General features: G+C 51.0%; 1 protein-coding gene across 2 annotated transcripts in view; it reads right to left on the bottom strand.

The window, feature by feature from the left end:
• ROR2 (receptor tyrosine kinase like orphan receptor 2) overlaps positions 1 to 23,628 on the bottom strand; it is a 189,003-nt gene that overhangs the window by 23,996 nt on the left and 141,379 nt on the right. For both annotated transcript variants that reach the window (XR_005782882.1, XM_040449514.1), the window contains exons 2-4: positions 21,817 to 21,894; positions 4,918 to 5,205; positions 4,045 to 4,075 (exon numbers count right to left, since the gene is read on the bottom strand). Coding sequence is in view for 1 of the 2 variants with exons in the window: in XM_040449514.1 (XP_040305448.1) it covers positions 4,045 to 4,075; positions 4,918 to 5,205; positions 21,817 to 21,894 (397 nt within the window). In the remaining variant the exon portion in view is untranslated. The remainder of the gene's footprint in view (positions 1 to 4,044; positions 4,076 to 4,917; positions 5,206 to 21,816; positions 21,895 to 23,628) is intronic.

Below are 23,628 nucleotides of genomic sequence, written 5' to 3'. Positions count from 1 at the left end.
TAATAACCCTGTCTTTGAACCTGCGTCTGTGGGCTAACAGCCTGTTCTGAAAGGCTTTGTTCCCCATATACACACCCTCCACACCCTCCCTCCAAAAAGATGAAAGGAAGAGCAATGTTTTAACGGTAGTAAATCCCTCTACCTCCCCCGACACACATGAACCGCTGTCTGGCGAACCGCCAGAGGCTGGGTGTGTGGGTGCGTGCGGGCAGCAGCTGGGGGCGTGACCTTGGATGGGAGTCACTGCGGCCGTCCCTGCTCGTGTTTCCGGACAGCAGCACGTCCCAACGCTGACCCGCGGCACTCGGGGATCGGCCAAGGCTCCGCTATTACTCACCGCTCAGCTCCCCATTTGGAGGCCCCAGCACCCCGCTTGTCCAACAAGGAAAGAGCCTCGGGAAATGGCCCAAGAGAGGAGTCACAGGTGGGAAGAGCGGGTGACACTCCAGGGACGAAAATGGAGAACGTGTGGACACATCTGGCTTAAGCCCACTGATTTCCCCGTCTTTCTGTCCTGGTTTTGGTTAACTTCAGAGATGCCACAAGGAGGTGGAAGTTAGTCTAGAGACCCGTGATCATGGTCAAGCATGGGTACCCCCGACCACCAGGTGCCCGATTACAGAAGGTCATCTGCCACCACAACGCAGCAGATCAATTCAGCAGCCTCCTGAAAGAATAACTCCCCCCGACCGAGGGATTTCAGGCTCGAACTGTAAAGCTCCCCAACTCAAGGAGTTCTACTATGCAACATAGTATGTTCAAAGGACAGAAACTACACAGTCACCTCTGTGTCTGAAAAAGTAACAGCAAAAACTGGGTTTCTATGCAACTCTAATAAAACACAAACTGACAAAAATCCGGATGGAAGAATAAAAAGACAATGGCCAGGAGATCTAAAAGACACGGTCCGGGAATAAGGCGGATGTATGTGTCAGCTTAGGCTGCTGTGACAAATGGCCCAGATGGGGTAACCTGACTTCTCGTAGTTCCGGAGGCTGACAAGTTCAGTATCAAAGTGCTGGCCTCTTCAGCCCCTGGCTTGCAGATGGCCGCCTTGTCATTGTGTCCTCACACGGCAGAGAGAGAGAGTTCTGATGTGTCTTTCTCTTCTTGTAAGGAGAAGTCTGGTATTTCTTACAAAACTCAGCACACAAATACCCTGTGAGCCACACTCCTCCCAGGTATTCACCTAACACAAATTAAAATGTATGTCCACCAAAACGTGGATGAGAATGTCCTTAGGACCTTTCTCCAAATAGTCAAAAGATGCAAACTACGTAGGCATCCATCAACAGAAGAGTGGGTAACCAACCGGTATGGTTATACTGTGGAACATTCTTCAGCAAAAAAGCGCAGTGGTCTATCGATACAGGCACAGCACAAATAAATCTCAAAAATGTTATGCTAAGTGAAAGAAGCCAGCCGTAAGTGGCTATGTGCTGTAGGATTTCATTTCTATGAAGGTCTAGAACACATAAAACAAGTCCATGGTAGAAAAAAGAACAAAACAAAACAAAACAAAACAGAACAGTGGTTGCCCGAGGAGGAAGTGAGTTTCCTAAGAAGCTGCATGATGGAACTTTCTAGAGTGATAGGAATGTTCTGTGCCTGGACATGGGGTTTGCACCGCAGAGATTTTTTGGCATTCGCTGGACCTTATTAATGGGATACTTGAGATCTGCGTGTTTCATTGTATGTAAGTTTTTTTTTTTTTTAATGTCTATTTATTCTCAAGAGAGAGACAGACAGAGACAGAGTGTGAGTGGGGAAGGGTCAGAGAGGGAGAGAGAGGGGAAACACAGAATCTGAAGCAGGTTCCAGGTTCTGAGCCATCAGCACAGAGCCTGACACGGGGCTCGAACTCACAAACCGAGAGCTGAAGTCGGACACTTAACCGCCTGAGCCACGCAGGCGCCCCGTAAGTTTTAACTCCAAAAGAAGAAACAAGACTAGGACACAGTCACTGAACTCTTGTCAATGATTTCCCCGCTGCAATATTTACGTACAGATACACAAATACCTATAACTGATCATGAAACACATTAAACAAATAAGTTGGATTGATGATGGAGAGACGGGTGATAAGGTTAGCACAGTGAAGTGTATGTAAACGGCAGGGTCTGGTTGGTGGGTATATGGATCCCATGTTCATCGTCAGATCCTTTCTGCTTTTCCATATGCTTGAAATTTTTCCTAATAAAATGTCAGGGAAGAAAAGAGCATCTCAAAGCATGAAGAAAATGGTCCTTGACACAACAGTTCAATGTAGATGTTAATTTCCACCAACTTTATCCTACAGTTCATTGTAATTCCAATCAAAAACACCATCGGAATTCTTCAAGGAAAGTGGGGTGTTCTTTAAGACCTGATACAAACACCTTAAAATTACTGGTGACTACTGACAAGTGACAGAAAAATTTTAATTTCTATGTGATCAACTAAAAATCACGAAGGAACAATGTGAGGGCAGTGGCCAAAGACAAGGAGACAGGTGACAGAGTGGAAACATGAGTGTCCAGAAACAGCGAGCAAACGTCACTGGTGGCAGGGAGAATAAAGTAGTCGATACCAGTCTTTCTCCTTCAGAGTAGCAACAACGAAGAGATTTATGGGAATCACCTTGGAAGTTAGGGAGAAACGGGTCCTCCCTTCGTGGCAGGGAAGGAACCCGCACACACCTACTCGGCAAGATCACCGATCAAAGGTGATCCTGTGCCCCTGCGTGTCTACGCTTCAGAATGTCCCCCAGAGAAACACCAGCCAGCCTCGGGACACACACAGGGAGGCCGCGGTGGATGTGGGTCAAGGGAAATGCTGCTCATCACTGTGGGAATATCACACGCTTCTCCCGGGACAGAGAGAGGGAGAAGGACAACCCGGGAAGTTTAAAATATACTGACGTCCTGGGCATCAAACATGTCCACTGTAATATCCTTTATGTAAAAAAGTGCACGGCAGCCAGAGGAAACCACTCTCCAGATACACGCGTGTGCTAAATGCTCAGAGAGGCCTTATCTGGCACCCACCCAGTGGGAGAGATGATCCTGGGGGCCAGGCTGGGGGTGGGCCGGGGAAACTTTCACTGGACCAGAATGGCCTGAATGGTTGATCCTTCATTAAACGCATCCTTAATTAAAATGGATCCTTAATTGGGGCGCCTGGGTGGCGCAGTTGGTTAAGCGTCCGACTTCAGCCAGGTCACGATCTCGCGGTCTGTGAGTTCGAGCCCCGCGTCAGGCTCTGGGCTGATGGCTCGGAGCCTGGAGCCGGTTTCCGATGCTGTGTCTCCCTCTCTCTCTGCCCCTCCCCCGTTCATGCTCTGTTTCTCTCTGTCCCAAAAATAAATAAAAATAAAAAAATAAAAAAAAAAACGTTGAAAAAATGGATCCTTAATTAAAAATGAGAAAAAAATAAATGCAAAAATATTGCTGAAATTTTTATATAAAATGGGACTATAGTTGATATTTACATGTTTAAGAATTACATTATGATTACATATAAATTATATTTTGTATCTTATTTCCCAATAGTGTCTGTTTGCATTATAGAATGTTTATATAAAGTTTACAAGTATAAAAAAATAAGTCCACTTTGAAATCACAGACATTTTCTCCAAAGACTCACAGCTGTGCCCCGGACGATGGCCACACGCATCAAACACCACAGCCGGTGACGCGGTCGGGGGCGGTGCTGGGATTTCCGTGGGAACGGCCTCCCCGTTTCCCAATGTGCTCGGGACGCCCGGGTCCTGGGTGGCCCCAGCAACCTGGTCTCTACTCCCACACACGCCCTCCAGCCTTGTAGGGTCACGGTCACGGAAAGGAACGAGCAACCGTTGCTCTGAGACATTCCTCCCTCACCCTGAGCCACGGAAAACAGAAGTGTTCCGGCCCGAGGCCAGCACGTCGCCATCTTGTGTGAAGTCCAGCCAGCGTCCAGCAAATTCGGCAAAGACATGTGCTTGTTGGATTGAAAAACCCGGATTCTTACATAACGGAAACCCTCAGGGAATGAGAAAATGGTTCGAGGAAAACAGATACTTACTGAAAGTTATGATTTGGGCTGTGTGTTGGACCTAAAAAGGAAAAAAAAAAAAAGATAGGCTATTAATGCTTTATAATTTGGAATAAAACTTTTTTCCAAACCAGCCAATGGTAAAGGCAGCCACAGCCCAATGCACTCATTTGTGGTGAGCCGTCCTCGGGCCCCGGGCTTTGCTGCTGCCCAAGATTATACGGCAGGGACGGTGAAAAAACCACAAAATATGGAAGAGACGCTCTCTGTGTGTGCAGAAACGTCTAGAGGGATTTTTGGGGTTTTCGCTGTCTTCCCTCTCTCTCTCTCAGCTCATCCAACCTTGACTCACAAGATCTGGTTACTAACAGGGGCCCAGATGGTCTGGAGCCTGTGTGACAGGGCTGGGGCACCGTGGGGACCATCTCACAACTGGGATGAGAGAGGAAGAGTCCCCTCCGGTCGTGTGATTTCCCCGCCACCTCTGACGGGCACAAGTGTGTGGAACCATCAATGCGCTCCGCTCTGGGTTCTGCCTCTCAGCCAGGCCCGGGCTTCTGCGGGTGTCCGTGTCCCCGTCTCGGTGCACGAGGCCGGCCTCCCCCACCCGGCGCACGGCCTTCCCCCTACGCCTCGAAGCTCACCTTTGTGTCTGGGGGTATTTTCTGCACTCCAGGTTTACAGACCATTCCATCTGTGTCTGTTTTCCTTTATGACTAGTAAATGGCTAACAGGTTAAGCCGGGACCTCGTGCACAATGGGAAAGGCCCCGGGGAAATGGTTTTACGGATTTCCTCTCTGCTGGCTCGTGCGTGTTCGGTTTCAGGCTGCAAAGTAATCTCCTGTTCCGTGGCTGCGAGCGCTGCTGGCTGATAACAACACGCCTGGGCCACCCCAACTCACCGAGCCGCACGAACAGGACGCCGGTGGCGGTAATGGTCTTCACCCCGTTGGTGGCCACACACTGGTAGTAGCCCGTGTCTGTCGTGTCCAGATCTTGGATGCGCAGCCGAGAACCGTACTCCGTCTTGCGGATGATGACGCGCCTCGGCTCCTGCACGACCGGGGCATCGTTCTTCAGCCACCGCACGGTGGGGGGCGGGTTTCCGGCCACCTTGCAGTGCAGGATGGCCGTCTGGCCCTGCACTATGGTGATGTTGTTCACCGGCTCCAGAAAATTCAGAAAGTAGCCTGCAGGGGAGAGAGCGGTCACAAAACAGCAAAGCTGAGAGAGGGCTGGAAGAAAGGGCTGCCTGCGAGGAAGCCTTCCATTTTCTCTCATAAATACAGTCCGTTCCTGTCACTGGTGGGGATTACATTCTAGAATGTTCTGAGAGACATGCATCAGCAAACACTGAACCACCGCTCCCAGGGAAATACAGCGTCAGGTTCCTTCGGGCCTCTGGTCACAGTATTTTCATCAATCGCGGCATAACCTCATTTTCTGTGTATTTCCGCTTAAAAATGCCTTATTAACACGTACTGTTGATTCACTGACATCGAGCCCACGGCTGACGCTGCTGTTAACTCATGCCTGAAAGAAGCTTATCTAACATGTGGTTTCCTACCACAAGGCACATCACAGCCTTCTGGTGTTTAGGAACGCTAGGCCGCCCCTCAGCACTGTCCCCGGGGGGATTTTGAACTGCAAAATCACCAGGGCGCCTGGGTGGCTCAGTCAGTTGAGCGTCCTGTTTCGGCTCAGGTCATGATCTCACAGTTCATGGGTTCGAGCCGCACGTCGGGCCCTGTGCTGACAGCTCAGAGCCTGGAGCCTGCTTCGGATTCTGTGGCTCCCTCCATCTCTGCCCCTCCCCTACTTGCACTCTCTCTCTCTCTCTCTCTCTTAAAATGAATAAGCGTTTAAAAAAACTAAGCTGCGAAATCACCAAAACAAAGCACAAATGTGCAGGGAAAAAAAAGACTATATAGACCCCAAAAAGTACCCTTGTTTACAGTATAAGCTGGGACAATTAGACGGGTGTCGCCTTCTTGGGCCTCAGCTAGGAACGTGTGCATTGGGCAACTCTAAATGTTCACGGCTCTGGGCACGCCTAAATGCCCCCAGTGCACCAGGAGTACTGATTTGGGGTTACATGTACACGTTAGGCAGTGGGTGAACTCGAAAATACGGAACCCGTAAATGAAGATCAGCCGTGTTTCTCTCTGCAAACGCTAGATCTTAATCCAACCTCAGGGACTCGTGATGTAATTCGCACTCGGAAAGGCCATCCCCCCTTCCGGCCACAGCACCTTAAAGCTTCGATGAGGAAAAAATCCAAAACAGACAAAACAGACACACACTGAAAAATGAGCTAATCCCTGGCCGGGACAGAACAAAGATGCCTAGGCCGAGTGCTGCCGAAGGCTCTGTCCCACGGCACTCCGGGCAGGAGCAGGGCTGGACAGTTGGGTTCAACCCATCCAGGGACGGGATTCTCAGCTGGTGAACAAGAGGAAGTGAAACAGTTGGCAGGGGAGAGGGGTGTGTGTGTGTGTGTGTGTGTGTGCACGCGCGAGTACCTGCCTGGTGTGGGTCAGGAACTGAGAGATTACTCGAGATGGACGTGCACTGCTAAATTCCACAACACGTAAAAAAAAAAAAAAACAAAACTAAGGCTCGACAGACAAGACGGTCAATCATGAGATGAACTCGCTTCAGACCAAAGGAATATAACTGAGCACTCTGAAAATGACCACAGAATACATTCATGTTCTGAATCTTTGGGTTCCTACGCTTTTTTTTAAGCAGTGAGTTTGAAAGATCGAAAGACGGCACAAATCTGTTAGGACTGCCTTAATTGGATGGCAAATGACAGGATTTCTAGTGGGCCCTTGGGGTACATTTCACAGCATGGAGGGTGGCCCCTAGATGTTGTGTGGCAGGGGGCAGCAGGGGGTGGGGACGCTGTGGGTTTTAAGACGAAGGGATGCTCTTACTTCACAAGGGAGAGTGGATGCATAGCTGTTTGTAAAGGTGTCACTAATTAGCAGTAATCATCATTAACCACATCCTTAGCTTCTCCTTGATTCTCTCCTAGCCAACCCTTTCCTCAGTGCACTCAAGTAAGCTGCAGGTGAGAATTGTCGTGGAGGGACACAAAGCTGGAATGTGGAACAACCCCCCGAAAAGACAGGCCGAACCAAGCAGGGTGGCATTCTGGACGTACACACTTCATAAATGCAACTGCACAAGCTGGGCTGGGGGAACCCTGGTTCCCGCGGCTCCCACCTTAGACCCTGAGTCTTTGGACACTAAACCCGATGCGATCTGACAGTCTGCAGCGGCCACTTCGACACAATCTGGGACCGCCCTGATTAGGATAAAGACACCACGTCACGGTGTTCTGGCCAGAGCCCAGCTTAATGGGGGGGGGGGGGGTTCATACGAAGGAAACTTCCAAGTTGCTTGATATTCAAATGCTTCGTCAAGGTTTGCGTAACATGAATGCACCAGGAGGGCATGTAAAGTGGTCATCAAGCCGGAATGGGGGATAGCAAATGACACATTAAAATCACAATGCTCTCTTTTGGGTGTGAGCTGAACTCCCATCTCCCCTGATGGGAGAAACTGATGACAGTTTCTCCAAAGCCCGGTGACGGTGACAAACCGTAGCTTCCCAGCAGGCACGGGCAACGGGTCTGTATTCGGGTAGAACAGGAGCATCAGCGTCTCTGGGCTGATCAGCAAAAACATCTACAAGGAGCAGGCCCCTGGGGATCTGGGGGCCGGGACATGATGGTCACGACTGGCTCTCATCTCCTCCCTCTAGGGGACCAGGTTGATGGTACTTCTCCCAAGGCCTCCCTCCACTTTTAGGACGTTCGCACACATCCACCTGGGACAGCTCCGCCAGCCGGGGCTGCGTCTCCTGAAAGGTACAGGAGGATCTTCTTCAACACGGATACATTCATCTAGAAAGGGAGGGGGAAGTGGGGGAAGACATCAGAGAGGAAGGTCAAGGGGATCGTTCCTTTTGAACCACCGAGGAGACTTGAGGAGAAGCCAGCTGGTAATTGCTGCACAATTACCACAAACAGACCCAGTATCTGCTTCTCCAGACTATCTTTTTTTTTCCGTCAAATAGGTACGGAAACACGGAATTAATTCTTCACCCTGCCCGCCGACAGCTTCTCCTGCACTGTTGATTGACAATTAGTCTTTCGGTGTTCCCCAAGAAGGCTCCTTTCTGAGAAGTCAGAGTAGGGAACATGAACTCCTGCCTCTCCTGCCCCGTGCAAGGACACGGAGAGCAGGGTGTTACCCCACCCCACCCGGCAAGGTGCCGTGAAACCATCTACCGGAGTCAGAACAAGGCTTAATTCAGAGATGGTGCCGGTTTTTCCTTTTTAGATGCTTCAGCCGTAATAGCTAACGTGGCCTGAAGAGACGCGTATGTGCTGGAAGCAAACACCTTACGCCATTGACTTAACCACTCAAGCGCTCTTGGCTCTGTCTGTTTCTATGAGATATCCAGATCGGGTGAACCTATAGAAGCAGAAAGCAGACAAATGGTTGCCAGAGGCTGGGGATGGGGAACTTACAGAGTGACTCTTAACGGGTATGGGGTCCCCCCGTGGGGTGCTAAAAATGTTTGGAACGGAAGTGTGCTGATGGTCGCACGACACCACAAGTGTGGTCCTGGGTCAGCAAATGCTCCTGAGGAGGGACGGGGAAGGTGAGACCAGGTCGGACAAACCAGGTAAAAGTGGGGGGTACGGTGGGGTTGATGGAAGTGTCAGGTGTGGGGGAGGGGCCACTCTGTCGAAAGCATCCTTCCCCAGGTGCCGGCAACCACCCTCAGATTTGCTGGAATCCTGGGGTGAGGCCACCACCGATTTCTTCCGGGCCCGAGGTGTCCAATTTTTCCAGATCTCCTTCACTGGCAACAGATGAACACTCACCCCTGAAGCCACACCCTCCTCAGTTTGCAGACAGCAAAGGAGAATCCGGTGCAGTGATCCAGCCCACATGTGGAGCTCTCAACCAATTCTTCTTGACCCTCGACCATCTAAACCAGGCAGCTCAGCTCTGTCTTCACACTGGAACCACCTGGGAGCTTACAAGAAGACCCACGGGAACCAGGACCCAGGGAGGGTCTGGACAATGGCATTCGTCAAAAGCTCTAAGTGTGTAGTCAGGACCTGGGACACCTGCTTAAAAAGGCAGAGGACAAAGAAAAGCTACGGTTTCTCTTGGGATGAACCAAACCCACCCAAGAACAAAGTCAGCGCAGACCAGAGACAAGCCCAAGATGAAGCATTGTTGGAGGAGAGCATCAGGACTGGAAAGAACGTGTCTGTATGTCCAGCACCAAACCCTGGAGGTTCTGGATACAAAGGCATACGAAAGCCTCATTTAGCTGGGAATGGACAGGGCAGAATCTCCATGGACGGCACCCTTGCCTTGACATGGGTCTTATATCTACCTCTACCAGAAGCTTAGAGAGACCAAAACCATAGGTAGATACCATGGTAACTTACTAAACTCATAGTACCCTCCCTAGGTGAGTGCCTAAAACAGCCTTTGGGAAGAAATTAAGACGTCACGGTGAACAGCTGATATCCATGGTATCAATGCTTCTGGAATTTTCTCTAACCTTCCCATACTCTTCCTCCACTGGAAGTGGGGGGGGGGTCCCTTACTCTTCCGGAAACACACCCAGCTGGTCCCTCATCTTGCAGTCAACCAGAACACCCTGTCCTCAGATCTCTGCTGTTTCGCCAGGGTCAAGTCTCTGCCAAAAGGTCATGTCCACAGACGGTGTTCCCCTGGCCGCCCCATCTAAAACAGCCTCTATTCATTTCTAACCTTGCTCCCCACAGCACCGATCTTGGCCTGATGCTATGGCAGAGTCACATAATGGTTAAATTACGGTAACTGAAATAAGTTAATGAGTTTTGACATCAAGAATAACAAAATGTGACTTTTTGGGGGCATGTTTCTCAACTTCATGGCTACTTCTTGTCCAGATTCAATTTAGAATCATCCCGGTAAGTTTGATTTCAAGCCTGGGGTGTTGATGGAGAAAAGCTCTACGTTTAGAGATGATTTGTATAAAGCCGCCCTCTAGACAACAGGGAGAAAGCATGCTCTATGTCTCAGTCTCGGGCCTTCTCACTCATTTAGGACATCTCTTTGTCATTTTCTTCCTACAGACCTTCACGTGTATTTTTACGTAGTTTTTTAGGTATCCTGTCACTGGTGGTATCTTTTAGGTAGTTTTTTAGGTATCTTGTCACTGGTGTGTGAATTGTTTTCATTTCTATCTAAGTAGTTTAAAGGAGGCTTAGTGGTTTAAGAAGGCGTGGAGGACAACTCTTAGATTTCTACATCGACTTCCCACTGCTGCTGTAACAAGTTAGCACAGACTTAGTGGGGTAAACCAGCGCCAATTTATTGTTTCACAGTTCTGGAAGTCAGAAGTCCTAACATCGAGGTAGTGACAGGGCTTTGTTCCTTCTGCAGTCTCTGGGAGTCTCTGTCCTTGCTTTTGCAGCGTCTGGAGGCGACACCTGCCCTGGCTCGTGGCACTTCCCTTGCGTTTAGCCCCACCTCTGCCCCCATCACCACATCTCCAACTAGTAACTGTCACCGGCCGGCCTGCCTTTATAAGGACCTCTGCGAGTGTAATCACCTGGATGATCCAGGATCATTTCCCATCTCAAAATCCTTAACTTAATCCCATCTGCAAATCCCTGCACCGTGAAAAGTAACGACACGTCACAGGTTCCAGGGGCATCTTTCTCTTCTGTCCATTGTGTATATTTTGCTTTTATCTTGCCCCTTTACTGAACTATCTTACTAGTTCTAACAGTTTCTGAGTCGACTGTCCGTGCAAATCTTTTCCGTGCAAATCTCTTCTTCTTCAAATAGCAATAGTGTGGCCTTTTTGCTTTCAAAATTCATACCACTCACATCTCCTTTTGCCTAGTTGTTTTGCTCAATATTATTTTTTAAAATAATTTTTTAAACCTTATTATTTTGAGGGAGAGCGAAAGAGAGAGAGCACACCCGAGGGAGGGGTAGAGAGAGAGGGAGAGAGAGAGAATCCCAAGCAAGCTCCATGCTGTCATCACGGGACTCAACTTGGGGCTCGAACTCATGAACCCATGAGATCGTGACCTAAGCTGAAACCAAGAGTCAGATGCTTAACTGACTGAGCCACCCAGGCACCCCCCAATATTAGTTCGTTTTAATTTAACAATTTTAAATACTGAAATGGTACAAACACACAAAACCACAAACATTAATATAATAGATACCCGTGTACACAACATTAACATTTATGCTAACGTTTTGCCATAGCTGATTTAGAACACTGTTAAAAAAAATTACACATTCTAGAATGCATCTAAAACCCACATTTCCCTGTTTCTTGAAAACTGGTTATGCACCAGGCCAATGCACATTTCTACTGTTTTATATTTTTAGAAATGTTCCCTGAAAGATCACTGTTAGGTTTTTTTCCCCGTTCAAAGTCAGCTTGGGATTTATTTTTGTTGATGCTCATTTATTTTAATGACTGTGTAATATTTCACTGTACAAACCAACCATAGTTTCTTTATCCTTTTCTCAAATGCAGGGCAGTAAATTGTTCCCACATTTTTGTTAGGGCTTAATCACCACCTGTACACACGTCTCATCGTGCACACATACAAGAATTCCTTGAAAGTGTCCACCCGCATGCAAGAGTGCATGTCACGGGGCTTTGAAATCTCTCATTTATGTAAGTCTCAAGGGTTCCCGAAACCACCCGCGTGGTTCACCATCAACGTCAATCGAATTGTTTCCCCTTCAACTATGTCAACATTTGTGTTTAGGGGCCAAAAAACGTTTGCCAACCTGATGAATCTGAAATAGGGCTGTTTCACTCTCCATCTAAAGAATGTGTCCTGAGATGGGGCTCCTGGGTGGCTCTGTCAGTTAAGCAACTGGCTTTGGCTCAGGTCATGATATCACGGCCCAGGAGTTTGAGCCCTAGCTGGGCTCTCTGCAGTCAGTGCAGAGCCCATTTTGGATCCTCTGTCTCCCCCCATCTGTCTGCTCCTCCTTGAATAGCATATGTTTGCCTTTTCTCTCAAACATAAATACACATTCAAAAAAAAAAAAGTAAGAATGTACCATGAGCTGGAGTCTCTTGGAAAGGTTACTGGCCCCTGGCCTCTCCTTCCGCAGCTGTCTGTTCAAACCTTTACACTGTTGCTCTAACTACTGCCATTCATACATTTTCTTTTTCCATTTTTTAAAATTTATTTATTTTTGACACAGAGAGAGACAAAGCATGAACGGGGGAGGGTCAGACAGAGAGGGAGACACAGAATCGGAAGCAGGCTCCAGGCTCTGAGCCATCAGCCCAGAGCCCGACGTGGGGCTCGAACTCACGGACCGCGAGATCGTGACCTGAGCTGAAGTCGGACGCTCAACCGACTGAGCCACCCAGACGCCCCTTTCTTTTTCCATCTCTAATATAAGCATTCAGTGTGCAGATTCCCTTCCACTTCTTCTTCAGCCATCTAATAAGTTATTTAATCTCCATACGGTTGGTCGGCCAGACCCACATATCTTCCAACTTACATTATAATATTTTCTTTTAGCTCCAAGTTATTGAAAGTGTGCCTACCACACTGTTGTCATAGAACCCGGTCTACGTGATGATGATTCTTCGACACCACCGATATTTGCTTTATGGCCTAGCACGGACTCAATACCCAGAGTAGCGTTCCACATTTTACCAGTAAGAATGTGTTTTCTCTAACCGCTCAGTGCAGGGATTTACATATGTGCATTAGATTAAACTTGTTAAGTTTTTCAAAGTGTTAATAGGCTCATCTATTACTTTCGATGACACGTGTGTTCATGGACTCTGTATTTGTCACATGGCTATTAGTAACTCTGTGAAGGTGTGTTTACATATTGGAAACTATGTTACTGGGTGCAATAAACTTCAGGTTTATGGCATCAGCTAGTCTTCATATACTGTCTAATGCTTTTGTCTAAAAGCCCATTTTGTCTGATTTTGAGGTAGGGTACTCTTTTTTTTTTTTTTTAATTTTAATTATTTATTTTGAGGAAGAGAGAGACAGAGTGCAAGCCGAGGAGGGAGACACAGAACCCGAAGCAGGCTCCAGGCTCCGCACTGTCAGCACAGAGCCCGACGCGGGGCTCAAACTCACCAACCGTGAGATCATGACCTGAGCCGGAGTCGGACGCTCAACCGACTGAGCCACCCAGGCACCCCTGATGTAGGGTACTCTTGATTAACATAGTCTTGCACTGTATTTTTAATTTTTAAAGCCATTGTTATGAGTATACTTTAGAAACGAATCCTGTAAACAGCATATAATTTAACATGTCAATTGATGAATCTTTACGCATGAACCAGGAGGTTTTTAACTGGCAAGTTTTATTTTGAATGTTTCCATTCTGTATTTTATTTCTCATTTCATTTTCATTTTAATCTGCCTTTCCTGTTTTCTACTTGATTGATTTTTAAAATTTTTCTTTTTCCCCTTTACTTGTCTAAAACATGTAGTCGGCAGCTAACCTACCTATTTTTTACAGGCAGACCTAATTTGGCAAAGTTTCCTCCAAATGCGACCAAATACAAGTGCCATGAAATGCTCAGAGATGCAACCACATGCCCACCCATCAGTTTTGAGTTACTGCTTCCCGGTGTTCAGTCATACTGGATATCTAAGCCCCAGCGGTCGTTATTATTTATGATTTTTACTCTCAGAGTTTATTTAGACTTGCTGACCTGTTAACCAAGTGCTTTTCCTTGCTTATGTGGCTTGTACTTCACCCTTCCTCTGGGCTCAGCTGAGCTCATCCTGAATCGTACTTGGTCTTTGGGTAAAGGACTGAGGTTGTAAACACCCTCGGTCTTGGTCTAAGAGTTACCCACGACTTTCACACTTGAGTAATAGTTTAGCTGGGTATGGAATTCTGGCCTGGCACTTACACTGCCATTTTCTGGCTTCTGAGTTTACTGCAGAAATCAGGCTGGTTCTTGTTCATTTGTGGGTAATCTGATGTTTCCCCTCTTAGGCTGCTTTTCATGTTTCCCCTCTATCTTTGCCAGTCCCACGTATCTCTAGCTGTGGATTTATCTGTATATAGACTTAATGGGCCTCAGTACCATTCCCGATTCCACCAATTCTGTAAAATTCTCCACCAATACCTCATGAAATATCGTTCCTCCATTTCCCTTTATTCCTCCTCTGAAATCTGCTTCTGCATAGATGCCGAATTTCCTCCCATATGTAGTTTCTCCGTGTGCTCCGCTGCTTTGATATTCCCTAGCTCCTTTTAATCTCCAGCTGGGCACCCTCTTGCTCCTTGATCTGCCCATTAAGTTTCTCATTTCTCCGACTACAATTTTTTATTTCTAGACAGCCTCTTTGGTTTTCAAATCCACCACTGCCTTTTCTTCCTTTATTTTTAATCCTTCTGGCTTCCTTGTTTACTAGCTCACCACTCATCCCAAGCCTCTCCGAGTGTGCCTTGTAATTTTCCACTATAGGGTGGGTTTTCTGTGGGAACCCCTTGGGGACTAGGTTCCTGCAACAGTCAATGCCAAGTCTTCACGTTAACTCTTGGGCCTGGGATTCCCCCCCAACAACATTCCCAGCATGTAAACCGGGTTTCCTGGGGGGTGGGTCCATGTCTTGTTTTTCATGGTAGCGCCTTCCATGTTCGCCCCCTCGGGCCAGGGCTGAGGCGAGGACTGTAGCCCCTAGGTCTCCTCGCCTGCTGCCAATCGCTTACCTACCATGGTCACTCAGTTCCCTGGACCCCACAGGTTCCTTCCTGGTTTGACGCTGAAACCCAAGGTTCCTGCTGTGGCTGAGCCTTGATGACCGTTCAGAGGCCTTACATAGGGCACAAGAAATGTAAATTCTTTCACTTTCCTGAAGCCAAATTCGATTTCTGTCTCAACCTCTTATTTCTCCTGATTGAAGGAAATGTAATATCTCCAATTCCAAGTGATGTCAGTAAAGCTAAGGAATTTATTCACGTGATCGCAATCAGCATTTTCCCTCTCTTGGCTATTCTCTCCAGTGTCGCATTTGCGTCTGGGGATACTCCTCCAGCCTCAGTGCTTGGAGGATTTGAGGCACCTGCAGAAGCCTTCTGCCTGTCTCCAGCATTTGCCAACTTGTGCACGCCTTACTGGTGTTCCTTCTACTCTGGAGCCCACGGATGTGTCCATAGCCACATGGGGACACATGTTGGGGAGCCCGCATCGTAAGTGCATGACACCTGCAAAACACCACTCTTTGTCTCAGATAAACTAAACCATGGGGACATTCTCCGAGGCTGCAAACAGAGTAGGACCACCTCAAGTGGCTCGTGCCCTGGCAGCCCAGGGCAGCCACAACTCAGCTTCCTCCCTATTCCTGGCTCCTGGTCATGTCTCCATCTCTCTTCGCAAGTGCACGTAAGCAATTACATCTTCTACTAATTTTTATTGAGCACTTGTATATAATTTAAGCGGGGGGGGGGGGGGCAAGTTAGTTTGGCCCACCATCGTAACCATCATTAATGCTCTGGAGGCCAAGATCCAAGCCAGAAAGAAAGTTCTCTGAAGAGGAAGCACAGTGTTGTGTTGGCCCCTGGGGTTAGTTCACAGGCTCCCATTTAAAATCCTGGCTTCACTTCCCTTTTGTGCAAAATACGGGGTTTGTACTAATCTTTGCTCAGCTTTCCTCCAGGTCACAAGGCTTCCTTTTAGGACCATTCCAAACCACTCCGGACATGACAGAACAGGCCAGGAGGGGCCAGACCCCGGCGACTGAGAATCTGGCTAACTTGGATCAGTCAGCACCCCACAGTGTTAGAGGCAGAACAGAAGTCTTCCCTTCTAATTATCCAAGAGGGTTTCCCCTCTGCACGGCGGGGGAACTTTAACAACGATGCTAATGGATTCCGCGCCCCTGTTCCCGGGGCCAGCTCTCTGCTCACCCCTAACTCCGGACACCGGACCCGAGTCCAAGCAGGACCGACACGCCAAGGGCAGAGGTAACAGGAGAGCCCGTTACTATGGGCCAGCACTCCCGTCTCACAGTCGGATCAGTGATGGATGGTCTTTTTCTCCCAACTGACCGTCCCCACGTTTTCCCACTCGGTCAAATTACTTAGGTGTTTGAGAAGCGGCCTGTTTACCAGGCCACGCTGACTGGTCTGGGAAGGAGATAAGGAAAGCCTTACGCACCAGGGGTCACAAGGTCACAGGGCTTTGACTGGTGGGAAATACAACAGACAAGCTGCCTGGCAGGGCAGGTGAGGAGGGGACCCTGAGGAGCACACGGAGGACATAAAGCCACTCTTCTCAGGGGAAGTATTTACAGCTCCATAAATCAGCCGGAGGCAGGGGCGAGGGGTCACTCCTCTCAGACGCTCCCGCTGAGCTGTCTAGCAGTCTGCACAGAGCCAGCTGCAGGTTGGGGTGTGGGGGGGGAAGATGGCTGAGCAGAGGAGCCACAGGGACAGGATGGGGGTGGTAAGATGGGCAAAGGTGGGAGTCAGAGAACACGGGAAACAGGAGCAAAGGAACCCGAAGGGCCTGAGAAATGCAGAAAAGTACATGAGCGTTTCTGCGCGTTTGGAGGAGGGTGAACGGTGGCCCCAACGACACGGGTTGGAACCTGTGACCGTGCCCTTATTTGGAAATAGGGTCACTGCTGATGCAATCAGGTTAAGAGGGGATCACATGGGTGGGCCCTAGTCCAATGGCTCTTGTCCTTATCAGAAGAGGGACATGTGGACATGGATGCGCAGAGAAGACCACACGACAAGAGGCAGGGACGGGAGAGACGCGGCCACAAGCCTAGGAAGTCCGCGGGCTGCCGGGCGCCACCAGCGGCTGGGAGAGAAGCCCGGGACACTCTCTCCTTCAGAGACCCCAAAGGAACAACCCCACCCCACCCCCCGCCCCCGCAGACACCCTGATTTGGGACATCTGACTCCAGAACTGGGAGCCGGTTTCTGTCATCTGAGACACCTAGCCTGTGGTCCTTTGGTAGGACAGCCCTCGGAAGCTACTGCAGAAGGGTAGAGGGACTGAGGAAGGAAGGAGCTGGCCCCACAAGCCTACACCTGCACCGGGCGACACCCACAGACCCACAAAGGGTCAGGGGCACGAACACACACACACACACACACACCCCAGAAGTTCCAGAAACGTACCCAACGCATACACTAATCAATCCACATGCCCTACAGGACTCAGGAGCCCAAAGCTCAGGAGACAGAGACAACAGGGCTCAGGGCCAGGCCAACACTGTGATCTACGAGCTCTGCTGATTGTTCTGTCCCCTCTGTCCCGGGAGACTTCGGGTCTGCACCGGAGCGCGGCACCTGCAAATAGCAGGGGGCAGCCTGGACTCCTGCCCTGTGACTTAGGATGCCCTTGAGACCACCTACAACTGCAACGTATCCTCAAGCGGGGAGAGCTTGGAATTCTCCTCCTGGGCCCTCAGAAATTATCCGCTTCCCACACACATTCCAAAGTACTGATTTGACAAAACCCCAGACGTGTTGCCTCTCCACTTCAAATACAGCCTTGGAGCACAAGACCAAAGGGTTTCTGGGGCAAACGTATGCTCTTGTAAATGTCACGACAATAACAGTGACAATGACAAAAATGCTAGTGACCTCACCAGTAAGAAGTAGTGCGTCGAACGCGGCAAGGAATCTAAGCTCCTGGTATATATCCACTCCTGGGTTAGCCCAGCACCGTAACCCAGGAGTCCTAGGCCGGCTTCCGTCCGAACCCTGACGGTCGTTTGGCATGCGAAAACTTCAGGCGAACTTTCCTGGCGTAAATCACGTCTTCTGTGTTTTCTCTCCTACGTAGGCTTTTCGCTTGGGGGTCTTTCTCTGTCGATACCCACCACCAACTATGTATCTGTTAAAAACCAACTGCTGGCAGATGGCAGAGTACATCTGAACACAAATGCTGTCTACGCGTGTGCCTAATTCCCAGGTCCCAGTTTGCTCGGAAGAGACGAAGCGGTTCTCTCACCGGAGGACTGGCCTGCCAGCCATTTCCCCCTGCTGGTGATTTTATAGATGCTGGGGCGTCATAAATGCTAACCGGATTAAAAGAAAGAGCTCATAGAGTCCATTCAGCTACCAATACTTTTTTTTGTATGATTAATCCACATATGGCCAAATAGTGACACCCCCTGGAGTTCAGCAAAAAAAGCACACGGAACAACAAGTGTGGAATGGCCAGGCCAATTCCTTCCATCACGAGCGCGTGACGAGGAGGCCGGGGGAGCAGAAAGGAAGGGTAGAGTGAGTCCCCTCTTGTGCAAGAGCCGTCACCCAGGAAGAAAGAAAATCGTACTACAGAACCAGAGAATTGGGCTGCAATGACTGGCTGGGGCCATTCGCTAGGATCCTGTCCCCAAGGGGCTGCTGAGGTCTGGACGCCTGAGACTGAGGCACACGCGGATGGTCACACCCGGGAAGAATAACAAACAGCACAGGCCTCCTGCCACTGCTTCCTGGGTGAGTGCCGTGCGCTGAGCCCTCCTGTCCCGCTGGGGGTGCGCCGGCCACAGCGGGATGCTGGAGCCGCATCCGATCCCGGGGTGTCCTCCAGCCACAGCAGGCTCACACGGCTGCTCTGAGCAGCTGGCGGCACCCAGGCGGCCCCCACGGGGAGAGAGGCCCAGCTCGCCGTGGTCCCCTGCTTCTTTCCCGCGGCCCAGGCACGGCGTGCACACACAGGCCCACGCGTGTGCACACACGCCCGCTTTGCCAGTGAGCATCTGCAGCTGGTGTTTCTGTGCCCTGGAGAAGCCAAGGCAAGCTTCCAGAAGCCTCGGCACTGCAGACACGAAAGCACGCTCCGTTTTCACACAATCACACGTGGGTTAACAAAAGCAGTCAGGACGCAGTCGAATGCCAACCAAGCAGAGGGCCTTACAAAGCATGCGGCTGTGGGCTTGAGAAATTGCTCCCAGACCAAGAAGGAGGGCCTGGAATCCCACCCAAGGCACAGGATCTGACTTATCCATGTTTGGAGCTTGTGGCTGGATGCAAATAAAAGTTTCTGTGAACGTTCAGCCTACGGTCGCTTCCGAGCCTTGGTCAGCAAATGCGTCTTGCATCCAGGCGGGCCCGAAGGACCTTTCATCTTGCAGCTGTGACAGGCCTTTCTGGTCCCTGGAGACCCCGCACCCTGCACCGGGGGACAGGTCTGCTGTAAACACGTTGCCCCCTGGGGAGTCTGGAGTCTACGAGGGGAGTGCAGGTTAGAGTTCGACTCGGCCAGCCCCACCTCCCGCCCACCACCACCTCACCTCTCTCTTATCTGCCCCTCACCTCCCTCCCACCGCCCCTCCCATTTCCCCCCCATCACCCTCCAGACTACCAAGGCAATCTTTGCACAGCCATCAGGCGACACCGTGTCCCAGGCCAGAACCTTGCACAGTGGAAGACGGCGCTCAGAATAAATCAGAACATTCTCCCGCCACCTAAAAAGCTGTATATGTTCTACCCAGGGCTGCCCAATATGACTTTCCGTGGTGATGGAATGTTCTAGATCTGTGCTGTCCACCGTGGTGGCCATATGGCCACTGACCACTTAAAATGTAGCTCTGAGAACTAAGGAACTGGACTCTTGATTTTACTTAATTTTAATTGATTTAAATTTGAAGACCCACGCATGGCTTGATGGCCTTGGAACTAGGTCATGTTGGTTTAGTCCCCTGACCCTTCTGACCTCAGCTACCCAACCCTTTCTCTCAGCTGCCTCAGGGCCTTTGCACAGACACTGCCATGCCTCAGGACTCCCCCGTCTTTGTCAGCTCTTCAGATCTCAGTGTAACATCTCGTCCTATGCCAAGACGCCCTTCCCTTCCTTCCAGATCAACACAGCCCTGTCTCTTCCTTCCAGCTACTCTGTTGAGCATTCAGGATTCTGACTCCCCAGTACGGGGAAACGTCATGAAACAGAGACCACACGGGATGGTGTCGTGCTGTTTGGGTCACCAGCATGTACCTGGGCCTCACACAGCAGGGGCATAAAGAGACGGTCAGGGAATGTGTGTGGACCATCCAGACTGCAGGCTAAGTCAGCCTTCTGAGAAATGTTTCACCAGGCCCAACATCCAGAGCACAGGCCTTGCCCCCTGGGGACACATCCCTATCCTGATGGAGGTCTGACCCCTGCAAGCAGCCTGTGTCCCTGTGAGGTCCCATCGAGGTCCACACACCAGGCCCCACCAAGGGCAATCACGGCTCCACACGCCCTTGACTGAAATGACTGGCCTCTAAGCAAACAGCACACACTGGTGAGAGTTCTGGGACGCGGAGGGAGCTCAGCACCCCCGTAGGACCCCGGGAAATCTCTCGGGACCTGCAGGGACAAGCCGGCCCTTCGACTGAGGCCAGCAGACTTGGGTCCTAGCTGCTCAATGCCCAGGAGACCCAGCTGCGGACACACGGAGGGGCAACCTTCCTGAGGGGACGCGGGACCCTCAACCTACAGCGGGCTAAGAAATGATTATGGATTCCTGGTCTTTGAATAATTAGGAAGAAATCAGGCAGAAGTAGAGCGGATTTTTTTTTTTTAGCATTCCCATTTTTTTTTTAAGTTTTCTCATTTTATTTTATGGGAGAGAGAGAGCCCGTGTGAGCAGGGGAGGGGCAGAGAGAGAGAGAGAGAGAGGGAACCCCAAGCAGGCTGTGTGCCGTCAGCACAGAGCTCGACGCGGAGCTCAATCCCACCCACCTGGAGATCATGACCTGAGCCAAAAACCGAAAGCCAGACGCTCAGCAGACTGAGCCACCCGGGCGCCCAGAGTGGTCGCTTTAACAGGCAATCGTCGGGCACTGAATTGCGTCTCCCCCGAAACGCACACGTCGAAGCCGGTGCCCAGCGCGATGGCGTTTGAAGGTGGGCCTTCGGGAGGGGTTAGGTTAGATGAGGTCTCGAGGGGTCCCCACGAGGGGGTCGGTGCCCTAAGGGAAGAGGAGCCGGAGTGCTCTCTCCGCCACGTGAGGCCAGAGAGAGGGTGCCATCCGCAAGCCAGGAAGAGAGGCCTCACCCAAACTGACCTGCTGGCGCTCTCACCCTCGCCCCCCAGCCGCCAGGACGCTGGGGAGTGAGTGCATTCCTGAGGATGACGCCGCCCGCACGTGGTGCTTCCTTACAGCAGCTGGGCTGGGACGGCGATCAAGGCGACAGGGTGACAAAGGGCTGAGCGGGAGGGCGGCCACCTCCCCGAGGAATCGGGCTGTATCGGAAGAAACGTGTCCCATCCACTCACGCTACCAACCCAAGATGCCTGCAGAGTGCACCGCGGGAGCAGCGAGCCAGACGGTGACCTGTGGGGGAGGCTGAGGCACGAGACAGACCACCCGCTCCTCCGTGAGCCACCCGCTCAGGCGGGACGCCCACTGGCTCCGGAGGGTTTCAGGGAGGACCCCAGGAGACCGCCACCCGTCAGCAGGTGACGGTGGCCCAGCCAACAGTGCAGCTCCTAAGGGTCTGCTCAGCCCCACGGGGCTCCCCACAAGGCCCCTTCCCCCCCTCCGGCGACCATCTGCCCGCCACCTGCCAGCCGCCACCTTCCGACCGGCTCGGACCAGCCCTCGATGCCCCCACGGCTGCCGAGGCAGTCACATCGCCACACCCACCAATGGGGCAGCGCCGGGCCACGGGCACCCGCCACCCATCCCAGCAGCCACGCCCCGGGTACAGAAGGCACCCCACGCCTCTGCACGCGGGCCCCCGAGAACGCTTCCGAACCCCTGCTTCCAAGAACTCCTCACTCTTTTACCTTTCAGGGTTGGAATAGGGCCGTCCTGTCCATCCAGCTCTCCCAGAGGGTCATTCGGGTCCGGAGCCTCCATTTCCCCTGGACGAAAGAAAGAGCACAGCACACACATCCGTGAGGTTTACTGCACGCCCTGTACTCGGCTTCTCGTGCAAGAACAGTATTCTAGCAAAACCATCCACTGTGTACAGAAAACCTAGGAGGACAAGGCGCTGTGGGAGCTTCTGGAAGGCTCTGATCTGGCATGGCAGCAGAAGTGATTCTTCACGTTGACCCCCAGGGTGGCAGAGCACACAGACGAAGCGCACGTGTGACCGAAGCCCTGAGCGCCATTCAGGGAGGGGCAGAGATTCGAACACGGGCTGGCGAAAGAGAACACCTCGGTCACCAGAGTCTGCAGGTGGCCCTCCGGAGGCGGGCCCTGGAGATTGTGAATAAATTCGGAACCGGGGTGTTTCAGGCAGCGCGTTCCCCTCCTGGTCCCCCCCGGATTCACTGGCAGCCAGCGGCCAAGGACGGACCTACCTACAGCTGTGAGGACAGAGGTATCTCGTCCTACGGCTCTAGCAACCCACCCTGTAGAGACGGGGTCACAGCAGGCGCAACCACTCCCAGGCTCCCCCCCACCCAGCGCGGGAGCAGATCTGGTCCGCCTAACCCGGAAAACCACACAGAGCCGTGGGCCCCTGTTCCCGGGTCCCACCAGTCGGGCTGGGAGGGTGGGGTAGAAATGGTGGCTCTGACGACACATCCGGATGGATCTGGGTCTGTGACATCAAAGCCTAGCATGGAATGGGACACACGTGCCGAACGTCACGCAGCTTAGAAGGAAATCTTGCCCTGCTACACGCGGACGAACCTGGGGGACATTATGCTGAGGGAAAGAGCCAGACGCAGAAAGACAAATAGTGTCTGACCAGTGAGGTCCCCAGAGGTGCCCAATTCATAGGCAGAAAGCAGACAGGGGGGCGGCGGGGCGGGGGGGGGGGGAGGCAGGAATTGGTGGTTTAATGGGGACAGGTTCTGGAGATGCGTGGTGATGGCAGGAGTACAATAATGTGAGTGCCGTTAACGCCACTGAACCCCGTACTTAAAAATGGCTAAGACGTGGGGCGCCTGGGCGGCTCAGTCGGTTGAGCGTCCGACTTCAGCTCAGGTCATGATCTTACGATCCATGAGTTCGAGCCCCGCGTCGGACTCTGTGCCGACAGCTCGGAGCCTGGAGCCTGCTTCGGATTCTGTGTCTCCTTCTCTCTCTGCACCTCCCCTGCTTACACTCTGTCTCTCTCTCAAAATTAAATAAACACTTTTAAAAAAATGGCTAAGACGTGTGGAGGTTCCTCAAAAAATTAAAATTAGATCTACCCTATGACCCAGGAACAGCACTGCTAAGAATTTACCCAAAGGACACAGGAGGGCTGATGCACAGGGGCACTTGTACCCCAATGTTTATAGCAGTGCTTTCAACGATAGCCAAATTATGGAAAGAGCCTAAATGTCCATCAATTGATGAATGGATAAAGAAGATGTGGTTTATAAATACAATGGAATACTACTCAGCAATGAGAAAGAATGCAATCTGGCCTTTTCTAGCAACGTGGATGGAACTGGAGGGTGTTATGCTAAGTGAAATAAGTCATACAGAGAAAGACAGACACCATATGTTTTCACGCTTATGTGGATCCTGAGAAACTTAACAGAAGACCGGGGGGAGGGGGAGGGGGGAAAAAGTTACAGAGAGGGAAGGAGCCAAACCCTAAGAGACTCTTAAAATCTGAGAATAAACTGAGGGTTGATGGGGGGGGGGGGCGGAAA

Source organism: Herpailurus yagouaroundi, unplaced genomic scaffold, assembly GCF_014898765.1.
Source record: "Herpailurus yagouaroundi ecotype Mexico unplaced genomic scaffold, PumYag 199, whole genome shotgun sequence".
Lineage (NCBI taxonomy): Eukaryota > Metazoa > Chordata > Mammalia > Carnivora > Felidae > Herpailurus > Herpailurus yagouaroundi.
This window is presented reverse-complemented; position numbering and strand designations above follow the sequence as displayed.